At 48.6% G+C, this 15,465-nt stretch overlaps 1 protein-coding gene across 2 annotated transcripts in view; it reads right to left on the bottom strand.

The window, feature by feature from the left end:
• Window positions 1-15,465, bottom strand: part of abtb2b (ankyrin repeat and BTB (POZ) domain containing 2b) — a 346,414-nt gene that overhangs the window by 91,523 nt on the left and 239,426 nt on the right. Inside the window, exons 1-2 of one of the 2 annotated variants that reach the window (XM_078221063.1) lie at window positions 8,277-8,515; window positions 7,582-7,728 (exon numbers count right to left, since the gene is read on the bottom strand). In XM_078221063.1, the coding sequence (XP_078077189.1) occupies window positions 7,582-7,728; window positions 8,277-8,418 (289 nt within the window). In that variant the 5' untranslated portion in view covers window positions 8,419-8,515. Of the gene's footprint in view, window positions 1-7,581; window positions 7,729-8,276; window positions 8,516-15,465 lie in introns of those variants that run through there. The other variant, XM_078221062.1, reaches the window with a different exon arrangement.

The following is a 15,465-nucleotide window of genomic DNA, read 5'->3' as shown; positions in this document are numbered from 1 at the left end:
GAATATAAATTGCACCTTAAATGGCAGATATGACTAAAACAGATCTTACAAATAGACTTAGCAATCCCCTCAGATTTAACTGGTCAGAGTGAAGCTATAAACTCTGTCTTGCTCACGAGGGATTTCTCTCCTTCAAACACAGATTTCTATTCGAAGCAGCTCCCACTCAGCTGGAGCCCCACTTTCCTCTCCTGCTGCAAGTAACTGTCAGGCAACTAGGTACAAACTGGGGAACTACAGACACTGCTCGCCACTCAAATGCTCACTGATTTTTCCGAGCCTGATTCTCACTGGGCTGGTGGAGTTAGACTGCAGACTCTATTCCCAGACATCATCCCAGCCGCACTGAACAGACACGGCCATTAACCTGATCCTCGCCTTGTCACCAAGTCTCACACTGCTACCAGGTCACGTGGTCACATGTTCAGGGCACACATCAGGTCATGAGGTCATGTTTTCACACCACACAGGAACACTGCCGCACCCTAACCCAAACCTTCATCCTAATCCTCATCCTAACCGTAACCCGAACACTAACCCGAACCCTAACCCTAACCCTAACACGAACCCTAACTCTCATCCTCACCCTAACCCATCCTTAACTCGAACGCGAATCTTAACCTCACCCTCACTCTAACCCTGATCCTAACCCTAACGCTGACCCTAACCTGAACCCTGATCTTAACCCTAACCCTAGCCCTGATCCTAACCTTAACCCTAACCCCCACCCTAACCCTGATCCTAACCCTAACCGGAACCCTAATCCTAACCCTAACTCTAACTCTAACCTGAACCCTAACCCTAACCCTAGCCCTAACCCTAGCCCTAAACCTAACCCTAACCCTAGTCCTAACCCTAGCCCTAAGCCTAACCCTAGCCTTAACCTCATCCTAGCCCTAATGCTAGCCCTAACCCTAGCCCTAACCCTAACCCTAGCCCTAACCCTAACTCTAACCCTCACCTTAGCCCCAGCCCCCACTTCAATTCAGCCTCCATTCCGAACCTGGGTCTGCCCCAAAGTGCACACACAAAGTCAATTTTAAACAACACAGATTCCCTAATAATATCTGCTGCTTAGTCCCATGCCTGGCAATTCTAATGTTCTTCTGGTTTGCCACCCTCCAGAAACATGAGCTTATCCAAAGTCCTGATGCTTTGATCCAATTTGCATCAAGTCCCATTCACCCATCACTAACCACACCAGCTTCAGGGTCATCCCAAATTTAAAACGCTCATCCACATATTAAACCTTTTCAAAGCCACATGGACTGCAGAGGTTCATGAAGGCAGCTCACCACCACCTTCTCAAGGGCAGTGAGCGACGGGCAATAAATGCTGGCCAGCCAGTGATGCACATGTCCGACAAATGAATTTTGAAAAATAGCTGATTTCCAGTTATTTCTGGGATGCTACATGTATCTCCACAGTGAAGACAATATAAAATTCCTTTCAATCCATCTGCCATCTCCTTTTCCCCATTCACCCCCCATGCTCACTTCCTATTGGACAAACACATACTTTCTTAACTCTTCTTTTTAAAAATATCGACAGAAACTCTTCCTATTGGTCTTTATATTTCTCGTTAGTTTTCTCCCATTCTCCAAGTTTCCTTTTCTTATTAATGTTTTACTCATTTTGTTTTGCTGTTTTTTGTATTTTGTGCAGAATTTAGACTTTGAGAAAGTTCTCAAATCCTCAACATTTTAACACTTGGCTTTTTGCCCAGGAATGATTAGAGACCGGCACATTTCCAGTTGGCTGCTTTGGAAACTTTGGGTAAGAATTTGGGGGGGAAGGTGGGACAACGATTGCTTTTTAGTAAATAGCTTAATGAATAAAGCAGCCAAATCAAACAAAATAAACTGTTTGTCTACCAGTGAAATATCACAGACACTCTCTTGTGTTACAGGAAAAAGAGTGAGTGTTAACGAGCGCTGGAAAAGTGTTTTGCGATTGCAGATTGAAAGCAAATGCAGAGATGCCACAACCTAGCGCCAAGTTGGTGGTTTTCCTGGTATTTAGAAAATGAGGGAAACGAGGTAAGGATATAGAGGAACCAGCCCGAGGTTTGTCTGCCAACTGTCAGTGTAGCTACTGAATCAGTGCCCAGTGGAATGAATTATTTGTGTTAGTATTTCAATTAACTTTTTAGCCAACAATGTTTCAACATGGATGAATATTGCATGATGAATACTGTCAAGAGAATACCGGAAATGCTTCCATTTCATGTGAAGTGAGAGGGACCATTGAAGCTTTGGAGCTACCTGGATATTTCTCAGATGTTCAGCTCACACAGTGCTGCACACTTCATGACAATTCAGGATTCCGATTGGCTGAATTGCCACCAATAATCATCTTCATTTTGGTGGAAATTGGACATTTTCCTTCTGCACCTCTGCTCTGTATTTGAATCAACCCATTGGGCTTGAATTCTCCACAGAAAAGCTCCAAATGTAATTCGATGTTGAGCAGCCAGGGTTAGAGGCTGGAATTTTACTGCCCCAGTCCACCACGGGAATCAGAGCGGCCAAGGGATGGACAACGGGAAGCTCTGTTGACCTCGGGCGGGATTTTACGGATTCAGGATGAGCGCGGCTATAAAATCCCGCCCTATCAGAGGCTTTGTGACAGTTCACATGATGACACCCTCTCTAACTGTGCTGCACTGACCCCTGGGTCCCACACAAAATAAGAAGTTTAACAACACCAGGTTAAAGTCCAACAGGTTTATTTGGTTGCAAAAGCCACAAGCTTTTGGAGCCTTAAGCTCCTTCTTCAGGTGAGTGGGAATTCTGTTCACAAACAGGGCATATAAAGACACAAACTCAATTTACAGAATAATGGTTGGAATGCGAATACTTACAGCTAATCAAGTCTTAAAGGTACAAACAATGTGAGTGGAGAGAGCATTAAGACAGGTTAAAGAGATGTGTATTGTCTCCAGACAGGACAGCCAATGAGACTCTGCAAGTCCAGGCAAGCTGTGGGGATTACAGATAGTGTGCCATGAACCCAATATCCCGGTTGAGGCCGTCCTCATGTGTGCGGAACTTGGCTATCAGTTTCTGCTCAGCGACTCTGCGCCGTTGTGTGTCGTGAAGGCCGCCTTGGAGAACGCTTACCCGAATATCAGAGGCCAAATGCCCGTGACTGCTGAAGTGCTCCCCAACAGGAAGAGAACAGTCTTGCCTGGTGATTGTCGAGCGGTGTTCATTCATCCATTGTCGCAACGTCTGCATGGTTTCCCCAATGTACCATGCCTCGGGACATCCTTTCCTACACAAAGTCCCACACAAAATCCTGTGCTCTCTCCCAAGTCCTGGCCTTTTTATCTCAGTGCTGATTGCTGTTTCCATCCTGAGTGAGAGTCAGAAACTGGCAGCACAGCGATACATTGCAGCAGTGAAACACCAACGTTATGTTGGGATATTGTTCCATGCTGGCAATAGACTACATCATCGAGTTTCCATTCTCAAGTGAGCTTGATTGAGCACATCCTGTGCAGTACAGACAGAGACCTGGAAGGCCCAGGGACCAAGGCTCACCACAGCCCTGGGAATGGGGAGAAAATACTGGCGTTATTATTTTACTGACATTGAAACAATATTAAAAATCCATGTCCTGATCAACAAGTATTTAACAATAATGGAAACATTAGTCACTGATCTCTGTCAGTCACTGTGACATTGAAACCTTATTGACTAAAATATCATTCCTACAAAAGTAACAAATTCTAATCATGTGAATTAGGAGCGGAATAAACCATTCTTCCCCTCGAGCCTGACTTGAATCAGATAGACAGCGAGACTGCCACTGAACACAGAACTCATGAACACAGTGGCCAGAACTCTACCATGTCTGCCACGGAATCGGCATAGGCGAGAGTCTGACAACGGAAATCTTCGTTGATCTCGGGCAAGAGTTTCCGGTCTCTCCCAAGCAAGGCCGTAAAGTTCGATCCATTGAGTCTATCTCTGAACGCAGAACATTGCCAAAACTCGAGGAGGAATTGAAGCCAGTGATTTAAAGAATCCTCCTGGCAAAATAGGGCTGGAAGGATACAAAACTGCTTCACGCATGGTGCAAATCGGTTCTTTAGTGTCTTACACAATCTTCCTGGTTCGCCATGCTGACTGATTGGTGCAGGAAGCGGTAAGAAGCAGTTACATATAACACTTAGGGTGAAGAGGATCAAAAGATATGGGGGGAGGGGAGGGGGAATCGGGTTGGAATGGATGATCAGTCATGACCATAATGAATGAGACATGGTTAAAAGAAGGACAGGACTGGCAGCTGAATATTCCGGGGTATAAGTGTGTTAGGCGAGACAGAGGAGGGGCTAAAAAAGGTGGGGGAGTAGCGGTATTAGTTAGGGAGCATATTACAGCGGTGCAGAGGGTGGACAATTTAGAGGGGTCATGTAAGGAGTCGCTGTGGGTGGAGCTCAGAAACAGGAAGGGCGCAGTCACTATGCTGGGGGTGTACTACAGGCCACCCAACAGCCCACGGGAAGTGGAGGAACAGATATGTCAGGAGATTCTGGATAGGTGCAGAAAAAATAGGGTTGTTGTAGTGGGAGACTTCAATTTCCCTGGTATAGACTGGAAAGTGCTTAGGGCTGGGGGTCTGGACGGGGAGGAATTTGAAAAATGCGTACTGGAAGGTTCTTTGGAACAGTATGTAGATAGCCCAACTAGAGAGGGGGCTATACTGGACCTAGTTCTGGGAAATGAGCCCGGTCAGGTCGTCAAAGTTTCGGTAGGGGAACATGTGGCAAATAGTGACCACAACTCTGTTAACTTTAGGATAGTGATGGACAAGGACAAGTGTTGTCCTAAGGGTAGGGTGCTAAATTGGGGGAAGGCGAACTATAGCCGGATTAGGCAGGAATTGGGGGCTGTTTATTGGGAGAGGCTGTTCGGGGGTAAGTCCATGTCTGGCATGTGGGAGTCTTTTAAGGAACAGTTGATAAGGCTGCAGGATAGACATGTGCCTGTAAAAAGGAAAGATAGGAAAGGTAGGATTCGAGAGCTGTGGATAACCAGGGAAATTGAGGATCTGATTAAAAAGAAAAGAGTGGCGTGCGTTAGGTCCAGGCAACTGAAAACAGATGCAGCTCTGGAGGAATACAGAGAGAGTAGGAAAGAACTCAAACGGGGAGTTAGAAGGGCAAAAAGAGGTCACGAGATGTTCTTGGCAGGTAGGATTAAGGAGAATCCTAAGGCATTTTATTCATATGTTAGGAACAAAAGAGTTGTCAGGGAAAAAGCCGGACCTCTCAGGGACAAAGGAGGGGAATTATGCTTAGAACCCAAGGGAATAGGGGAGATCCTAAATGAATACTTTGCATCGGTACTCACAAAGGAGAGGGACTTGTTGACTGGGAGTGTCTCAGAGGGAGGTGTTGACCCGTTAGAGAGAATCTCCATTACAAGGGAGGAAGTGTTATGTTCTTTAGGTAACATTAAAACTGACAAATCCCCAGGGCCTAATGCCATCTATCCTAGACTGCTCAGGGAGACAAGAGATGTAATTGCTGGGCCTCTGACAGAAATCTTTGTCTCTTCATTGGACACAGGTGAGGTCCCTGAGGATTGGAGGATAGCGAATGTGGTACCGTTATTTAAGAAGGGTACCAGGGATAACCCGGGAAATTATAGGCCAGTGAGCTTGACGTCCGTGGTAGGGAAGTTGTTGGAGAGGATTCTTAGAGACAGGATGCATGTGCATTTAGAACGGAACAATCTCATTAGTGACAGACAGCATGGTTTTGTAAGAGGGATGTCGTGTCTTACAAATTTGGCGGAGCTTTTTGAGGAAGTGACAAAAACGGTTGATGAAGGAAGGGCCGTGGATGTCGTCTATATGGATTTCAGTAAGGCATTTGACAAAGTCCTACATGGCAGGTTGGTTAAGAAGGTTAAGGCTCATGCGATACAAGGAGAGGTGGCTAGATGGGTAGAAAACTGGCTTGGCCACAGGAGACAGAGGGTAACAGTCGAAGGGTCTTTTTCCGGCTGGAGGCTTGTGACCAGTGGAGTTCCACAGGGCTCTGTACTGGGACCTCTGCTATTTGTGATATATATAAATGATTTGGAAGAAGGTGTAACTGGTGTTATCAGCAAGTTTGCGGATGACACGAAGATGGCTGGACTTGCGGATAGCGATGAACATTGTTGGACAATACAGCAGGATATAGATAGGCTGGAAAATTGGGCGGAGAAATGGCAGATGGAATTTAATCCAGATAAATGCGAGGTGATGCATTTTGGAAGAATTAATGTCGGGGGGAGTTATACAATAAATGGCAGAGCCATCAAGAGTATAGAAACACAGAGGGACCAAGGTGTGCAAGTCCACAAATCCTTGAAGCTGGCAACACAGGTGGAGAAGGTGGTGAAGAAGGCATATGGTATGCTTGCCTTCATAGGACGGGGTATAGAGTATAAAAGCTGGAGTCTGAGGTTGCAGCTGTATAGAACGCTGGTTAGGCCACATTTGGAGTACTGCGTCCAGTTCTGGTCACCGCACTACCAGAAGGACGTGGAGGCTTTAGAGAGAGTGCAGAGAAGGTTTACCAGGATGTTGCCTGGTATGGAGGGTCTTAGATATGACGAGAGATTGGGCTTGTTCTCCCTGGATAGACGGAGAATGAGGGGAGGCCTGATAGAGGCGTACAAAATTATGAAGGGTATAGATAGGGTGAACATTGGGAAGCTTTTTCCCAGGTCGGAGATGACGATCACGAGGGGTCACGGGCTCAAGGTGAGAGGGGCGAGGTATAACTCAGATATCAGAGGGACGTTTTTTACACAGAGAGTGGTGGGGGCCTGGAATGCGCTGCCAAGTAGGGTGGTGGAGGCAGGCACGCTGACATCATTTAAGACTTACCCGGATAGTCACATGAGCAGTCTGGGAATGGAGGGATACAAACGAATGGTCTAGTTGGACCAATGAGCGGCACAGGCTTGGAGGGCCGAAGGGCCTGTTTCCTGTGCTGTACTGTTCTTTGTTCTAATGGTGGAGCAGGCTCAAAGGGCCGAATGACCTCCTCCTGCTCCTTTTTTCTATGTTTGTATACGGTTTAAACTCTGCCCACAACACTGTCCAATAAAGTCTGGTTTACATTGTGTAACACACTTTGTAATAAAATATTGTTTCAAATTACCTGGAACAACATCACAATCAACCTGTCAACAACTGTGATAATCTGCAAGGAAACAAATTCGCTGCCACAATTCTCCACATTCTCGATTCAGGAATTAATAGGCTGCAGGAAGAGATTCTAGCGAAGGATGCAAGGTCATTCGCTGTCCCTCCCCCATTCCCCCCACATGCAGTCGCAGCAAGGGAGGGTCGCAATGCAATCTGCCTGCACCCAGCTGGAGATTGACCTCACATCAATCAGACCAAAATAAAGTGAGGAAGAACATTTCAAAATGGAGCCTGCTCCAGGAAGGAAAAGGCAAATATTCAGAGAGGAATCTGGCTGAAATAAAGGATTTCACCGATTAGAGAGAGAATGTGTGCAGAGAAACATCACAAACATCACAGACTGGAAATAAGAAACAATGAACTCACTCAGCTCCGAAATGCTCCCAACGCACGTGGCCAGCAGCGACTGTTCCAGGGTTCGAAGCTCTAGCTGAGCGAATGCATCAGCACGCCCATCCTTCGTCCATATTCCGTTGTTGTATAAACTGAAGTGGGCTGGCAGGGAAAGGACACCTTCAAAACAGCAGAGCAGTGCGGTCAGGAGCAGCTCACTGCACCCATGTGTAAATGTGCGCCCCGAGTTACATTCCTTTTTGAACAAGTCTCTGACTTACAATGACATCACCTGCTATTCAGAGCAGTTCCGTCCGCACCAATTCCTGTGGTTGGCACGATGACATTTAGATGGATTTGATCACCCGACTGGCATCTGTTGTTCACTCACCCTGAAACACCCAATCCAAACTGGCACACTAACCCTCACACAGCATCTGGAGCATTCATCTTGCAAAGGACCAGGCCACTAACTAACCAACTTGCTCCTTGCCTTCTTATCCGAAAGCAAATTCTCATCAAGGTTTTGATTTCTATTTAAAATGATGGTTTAAAAAAGGCTTTGAAATTGAACTCAGTGACATAAGGTGCTGTTTATTTTTCAGTTGGTTAGTGAGTGTCACTGTCTGTCTCGCTTTGTCAAATATATTTTTCCATCAAACTTTCAGCTCCCAACTCCCTCAAAAAGTCGATATGGACTGAAGGAAAAGTCAGTCAAACTCACCAACCTGTGAGACTGCAGACTGTACACAAAGTCTGGATGTTGACCCTATAGTTACTTTGCTTCATACAGAAACTGGGTGGTGGGTCCATCTCCCTGGAGTTTTGCCACTTTGTAACACATGGTAAGAGTTGTGATGCTGACAGCATAAGAACATTGATGCGCGATTGATTCACACGGGAGGCTAGAACGTACCCGGGAATAAAGGCTTTTATTCACTACAAATAGGAGCACACTACTCAACAATATTATCCCAGACTAAAGACTACTAGGAAGTAGCAGTGACCTTTATACTCCTGTAAGAAGGCGGAGTCCTGGGCGGAGCCGAACGGAGTGTACCACATAAACAGTAATAACAGGTGGAACACCCAACAACCCTAACCCCAACAGCAACGAGAGTAACATATATACAAGTACCCATAGTGGTAACCATCTATGGTTCACCACATTCACCCCTCCTTTAAAAAACAAAGACAGGGGGGTAAAAAAAAAAGAACTGTCCACATGTTCACAAGTTCAGCCGAACCGGAGGTCCGCACCGTCTCTGTGACCTCCGCAGTACCGGCTCCAGTGCCGGTTCTGGTAACCGTGGTGACGACTCTCTCTCCGAGGTGGTGTCCACAGACTCCTCCAGTTCCTCTCCCGACCGCCGAACTCGAGATGGCGACAATCCCCTGGACTCAGGCAAGCTGCACAGGGGAGTAAGAGGATCAAGTTGAGGTCCCGATGCTGCCCGCACCGTGTCAGGAGGGGAGAGAATGGGCAAAGGAATCCGAACCAGGGGTGCGGGAGTGACGGAGGTTTCCAGGTCCCCTGCAGGCACCAGATCTCTGATAGAGACCGTGTCCTCTCGCCCGTCAGGATATGCCACATAGGCATATTGAGGGTTGGCGTGGAGGAGATGGACCTGTTCAACCAAAGGGTCAGACTTGCGGGCCCTGACATGCCGCCGCAGGAGAACAGGTCCTGAGTACGTCAACCAAGTCGGCAGTGAGGTCCCAGAGGAAGACTTCCCAGGGAAGACAAACATTCGCTCATGTGGGGTAGTGTTGGTTGCCGTACACAGGAGGGACCGGATCGAATGGAGCGCATCAGGAAGTACCTCTTGTCAACGGGTGACTGGAAGACCCCTTGACCGTAGCGCTAGCAAAACAGCCTTCCAGACTGTAGCGTTTTCTCTCTCGACCTGCCCGTTACCCCTTGGGTTGTGACTTGTAGTCCCACTTGAGGCAATTCCCTTAGAGAGCAGGTATTGCCTCAAGTCGTCGCTCATAAACGACGAACCCCTCTCATTGTGGATATAACTGGGGTAACCGAACAGGGTGAAAAGACTCCGCAGGGCCTTGATGACCGTGGCAGAGGACATGTCAGAACAGGGGATGGCAAAGGGGAATCGGGAGTATTCACCAACAACGTTGAGGAAATACACGTTCCGATCTGTCGAAGGAAGGGGGCCCTTGAAGTCGACACTCAGTCGTTCAAAAGGGCGAGTGGCCTTAATGAGGTGTGCCCTGTCAGGCCGGTAGAAGTGCGGCTTGCACTCTGCATATACCTGGCAGCTTCGAGTTATCGACCTGACATCCTCTATGGAATAGGGCAGATTCCGAGCCTTTACAAAATGGAAGAGCCGAGTGATTCCCGGATGGCAGAGATCATTGTGGAGGGCCTGTAACCGGTCCTCCTGCACACTGGCACATGTTCCACGCGACAGGGCATCTGAGGGCTCATTGAGCTTCCCCGGACGGTACATGATATCATAGTTGTAGGTGGAGAGTTCGATTCTCCACCTCAAGATTTTATCATTCTTAATTTTGCCCTTTAACGTGTTGTTGAACATGAAGGCCACGGACCGCTGGTCCGTGAGCAGGGTAAACCGTTTGCCAGCCAAAAATGGCGCCAATGCCGTACGGCCTCCACAATGGCCTGGGCCTCTTTCTCCACAGATGAGTGCCGAATTTCAGGGCCTTGGAGGGTGCGAGAGAAAAAGGCGACGGGCCTGCCCGCCTGGTTAAGTGTGGCGGCCAGGGCGAAATCAGATGCATCGCTCTCCACCTGAAAGGGGATGGACTCATCGACAGCGTGCATCATGGTTTTCGCGATGTTGGCTTTTATCCTTTCAAAGGCTAGGCGAGCCTCTGCTGCCAGGGGAAAAGAGGTAGGTTTTATGAGCGGATGGGCTTTGTCCGCGTAATTGGGGACCCACTGTGCATAGTACGAGAAGAAGCCTAAGCATCTTCTCAGTGCTTTGATGCTAGTGGGTAGGGGAAGTTCAAGGAGGGGACGCATACGGTCTGGATCGGGGCCAATGACCCCGTTTTCCACCACATATCCGAGGATTGCTAGGCGGTGCTTGCTGAATACGCACTTCTCCTTGTTATAGGTCAGGTTCAGGAGAGCCACAGTGCGTAAAAACTTCTGGAGGTTGGCATCGTGGTCCTGCTGGTCATGGCCGCAGATAGTGACGTTGTCCAGGTACGGGAAGGTAGCCCGTAGCCCGTTTTGGCCCACCATTCGGTCCATCTCACGCTGGAAGACCAAGACCCCATTAGTGACACCGAAAGGGACTCGTAAAAAGTGGTAGAGACGGCCATCCACCTCAAAGGCCATGTATTTGCGGTCCTCTGGGCGAATGGGGAGCTGGTGGTAGGCTGACTTCAAGTCGATGGTGGAGAACACCCGGTACTGCGCAATCTGGTTGACCATGTCAAATATGCGCGGGAGAGGATACGCGTCCAGCTGCGTGTACCTATTAATGGTCTGACTGGGGCTTGTCTCCAGTCTTGACCACCAAGACTTGTTCTCTCCATGGGCTAGTGCTAGGTTGAATGACTCCTTCCCTGAGGAGCCCCTGAACCTCAGATCTAATAAAGATCCGATCCTCAGCGCTGTAAGGCCTGCTTTTAGTCACGATGGGCTTGCAGCCGGGCACGAGATTTTCGAATAGGGAAGGCGGGGTAATTTTGAGTGTTGAGAGGCTGCATGTGGAGTGCGCAGGACAATTTGGAGGCTGCTGTTTTCCCACTGAAAGTGGAGGGAGTGGCCCATCGTACTGCAGGGTCACACTCCTCAGGTGGACCATAAAGTCTAGCCCCAGGAGTACCGGAGGGCAAAGGTGTGGTAGCACGAGGAGCCTAAAGTTCTCGTAGACTGTGCCCCGCACCGTTAGAGTTACCACACAGCTCCCGAGAACGTGGACAGATCGGGACCTCGACGCCATGGAGATTGTCTGCCTGACAGTTTGCACATGGAGAGCGCAACGTTTTACTGTATCCGGATGGATGAAGCTCTCCATGCTCCCGCTGTCAAACAGGCAATGCTCCAGGCGCCCGTTTACCTCTATGTCCATCATGGACTTGTCGAGTCTGTGAGGCTTGGCCTGGTCCAGGATGATTGACGCCACTGTTGGATCCCGAGCGTAACTACAGGCAGTTGAGATAGCCAACGACGACGACAACCCCTGCTGGTCTCCTGCGGCCGATGTCAACCAAAATGGTTGTGCCCATGAATCGCACGCTGTCGAGGATGTTGAAAATGGCGGCACCCGCAGGTCGCATGTGGCTGGCGTCGTCATAGGAAATGGCGGCGGGATCGCACATGGCTGAAGACATCGACGAGGCCGGAGACGAGGAGATGGATCCTGGAGAGTCGCACGCAGCACTGCTGGGCTTGGAAGGGGTCTTCGCTCGGCACACCTTAGCATAGTGCCCTTTCTTCCCACAGGCGGAGCAAAACACCGTCCTGGCCAGACATCTTTGGCGAGGATGCTTCGCCAAACCGCAGAAGTAGCACCGTGGGCCTCCAGGAGCTGCCGCAGCCGTCAGGTCTGAAGTTGGGAGCATCATCGTGCAGTTCCGAGGAGCCGCCGAGTACAGCTGAGGCGGCGGCTGTGCTTGCCACGCTGTTCCCACGTGGTCGGTGGGGTAGGCTTCGAGATTTCTGGGGGCTGTCTCCAGTGCGTCGGCCAATTCTACCGTCTTAGCCAGGTCCAGGTTACCCTGCTCTAACAGTCGCAGGCGGATATAGGACGAGCCGATTCCAGTCACGAACACGTCCCGAATGAGGTCGTTGGTGCATTGAGTAGCCGACACCGCCTTACAGTTGCAGGCTCTGGCTAGCTGTTGAAGTTCGTGCAGGTACTGTCCCGTAGTTTCGCCGGGCTGCCGCCGTCGAGTGGCTAATAGGTGACGAGCATGAATTTTGTTCGGCTGTTTGTTATACAGCCCCTTGAGCAAGTCGATAGCGTCTTTATAATTTTGGGAATCACGAATTGTTGCATACACAGTGTCGCTCACCCTGGCGTGGAGGACCCGCAATCTGTCGGCGTCGGACTGGATTGCTTCCGAGGCCTCAACGTAATCCTCAAAGCACTTTAACCAATGGTCGACAGTGTTCGATGCCCCAGCGGCACGTGGATCCAAGGTTAGCCGATCGGGCTTTAGCATCTGCTCCATTTTCTTCGAACAAAATTTTCAGCAATTGTAGTGAATAAAATTGATGCGCGATTGATTCACACGGGAGGCTAGAACGTACCCGGGAATAAAGCCTTTTATTCACTACAAATAGGAGCACACTACTTAACAATATTATCCCAGACTAAAGACTACTAGGAAGTAGCAGTGACCTTTATACTCCTGTAAGAAGGCGGAGTCCTGGGCGGAGCCGAACGGAGTGTACCACATAAACAGTAATGACAGGTGGAACACCCAAACCTTAACCCCAACAGCAACGAGAGTAACATATATACAAGTACCCATAGTGCTAACCAACTATGGTTCACCACAAACATAAGAAAGTAAGAACTAGAAGCAGGAGTCGGCCATTCAGCCCCTCGATCCTGCTCCGCCATTCAATAAGATCATGGCTGATCTTTTTGTGGATTCAGCTCCACTTACCCGCCTGCTGACCATAACCCTTAATTCTTTTACTGTTCAAAAATCCTTGCCTTAAAAACATTTAATGAGGTAGCCTCAACTGCTTCACTGGGCAGGGAATTCCACAGATTCACAGTCCTTTGTGAGAAGAAGTTCCTCCTCAACTCAGTCCTAAATCTGCTCCCCCTTATTTTGAGGCCATGCCTCCTAGTTCTAGTTTCACCTGCCAATGGAAACATCTTCCCTGCTTCTATCTTATCCATTCCCTTCATAATCTTATATGTTTCTCTGAGGTCCCCCCTCATTCTTCTGAATTCCAATGAATATATCCCAGTCTACTCAGACTCTCCTCTTAAGTCAACCTTCTGAACAAAATCCATCTCCCGAGATATAAATCTCTCCCCTGGGTTATAAATTTGTCTACCCGAGATATCTAGAGGACAAGGAGACTCAATCAGAGAGATGCCAGTCAGTTCAGGTTTATTGGGGATGTTCTCTGTACATCTGGGAGTTTTGCTCGAGTGTTTCGGCAGGGTTTAAACTAGTGTGGTAGGGGGTGGGGATCAAAACAGTAGGCCAGTAAGTACTGAGGCTGGGGTCGAGCTGGGGGCCAGGGCAAGGCTAGCTGAGAAGAAGAGCATTCTGGAACAGGATGACATGAGTGGGCCTGGAGGTCTGGAGTGCATCTGCTTTAATGTGAGGAGCGTAACGGGCAAGACAGACGAACTTAGGGCCTTAATGCTTACGCGGAATTTGGATGTGGTTGGGGTGACGGAGACATGGTTAAAAGAAGGACAGGACTGGCAGCTCAATATTCTGGGGTATAAGTGTTTTAGGCGAGACAGAGGAGGGGCTAAAAAAGGTGGGGGAGTAGTGGTATTAGTTAAGGAGCATATTACAGCGGTGCAGAGGGTGGACAATTTAGAGGGGTCGTGTAACGAGTCACTGTGGGTGGAGCTTAGAAACAGGAAAGGTGCAATCACTATGCTGGGGGTATACGACAGGCCACCCAACAGCCCACGGGAAGTGGAGGAATGGATATGTCAGGAGATTCTGGATATGTGCAGAAAAAATAGGGTTGTTGTAGTGGGAGACTTCAATTTCCCTGGCACAGACTGGAAAGTGCTTAGGGCTGGGGGTCTGGACGGGGAGGAATTTGTAAAATGCGTACTGGAAGGTTCTTTGGAACAGTATGTAGATAGCCCGACTAGAGAGGGGGCTATACTGGATCTAGTTCTGGGAAATGAGCCCGGTCAGGTCATCAAAGTTTCGGTAGGGGAACATGTGGCAAATAGTGACCACAACTCTGTTAACTTTAGGATAGTAATGGACAAGGATGAGTGCTGTCCTACGGGCAGGGTGCTAAATTAGGGGAAGGCGAACTATAGCCGGATTAGGCAGGAATTGGTGGCCGTTGATTGGGAGAGGCTGTTCGGGGGTAAGTCCACATCTGGCATGTGGGAGTCTTTTAAGGAACAGTTGATAAGGCTGCAGGACAGGCATGTGCCTGTAAAAAGGAAGGATAGGAAAGGTAGGATTCGAGAGCCGTGGATAACCAGGGAAATTGAGGATCTGATCAAAAAGAAAAGAGAGGCGTACGTTAGATCCAGGCAACTGAAAACAGATGGAGCTCTGGAGGAATACAGAGAGAGTAGGAAAGAACTCAAACGGGGAGTTAGAAGGGCAAAAAGAGGTCACGAAATGTTCTGGCAGACAGGATTAAGGAGAACCCTCAGGCATTTTATTCATATGTTAGGAACAAAAGAGTTGTCAGGGAAAAAGTCGGACCTCTCAGGGACAAAGGAGGGGAATTATGCTTCGAACCCAAGGGAATAGGGGAGATCCTAAATGAATACTTTGCATCGGTACTCACAAAGGAGGGACTTGTTGACTGGGAGTGTCTCAGAGGGAGGTGTTGACCCATTAGAGAGAATCTCCATTACAAGGGAGGAAGTGTTATGTTCTTTAGGTAACATTAAAACTGACAAATCCCCAGGGCCTGATGGCATCTATCCTCGACTGCTCAGGGAGACAAGAGATGTAATTGCTGGGCCTCTGACGGAAATCTTTTTCTCTTCATTGGACACAGGTGAGGTCCCTGAGGATTGGAGGATAGCGAATGTGGTACCGTTATTTAAGAAGGGTAGCAGGGATAACCTGGGTAATTATAGGTCTGTGAGCTTGACGTCCGTGGTAGGGAAGTTGTTGGAGAGGATTCTTAGAGACAGGATGTACACGCATTTAGAACGGAACAATCTCATTAGTGACAGACAGCATGGTTTTGTAAGAGGGAGGTTGTGCCTTACAAATTTGGTGGAGTTTTTT

The sequence above is a fragment of the Mustelus asterias genome, chromosome 9 (genome assembly GCF_964213995.1).
Source record: "Mustelus asterias chromosome 9, sMusAst1.hap1.1, whole genome shotgun sequence".
NCBI classification, from domain to species: Eukaryota; Metazoa; Chordata; class Chondrichthyes; order Carcharhiniformes; family Triakidae; genus Mustelus; species Mustelus asterias.
Note: the sequence above shows the minus strand (reverse complement) of the source record. Positions and strands in the feature narration are given on the sequence as shown.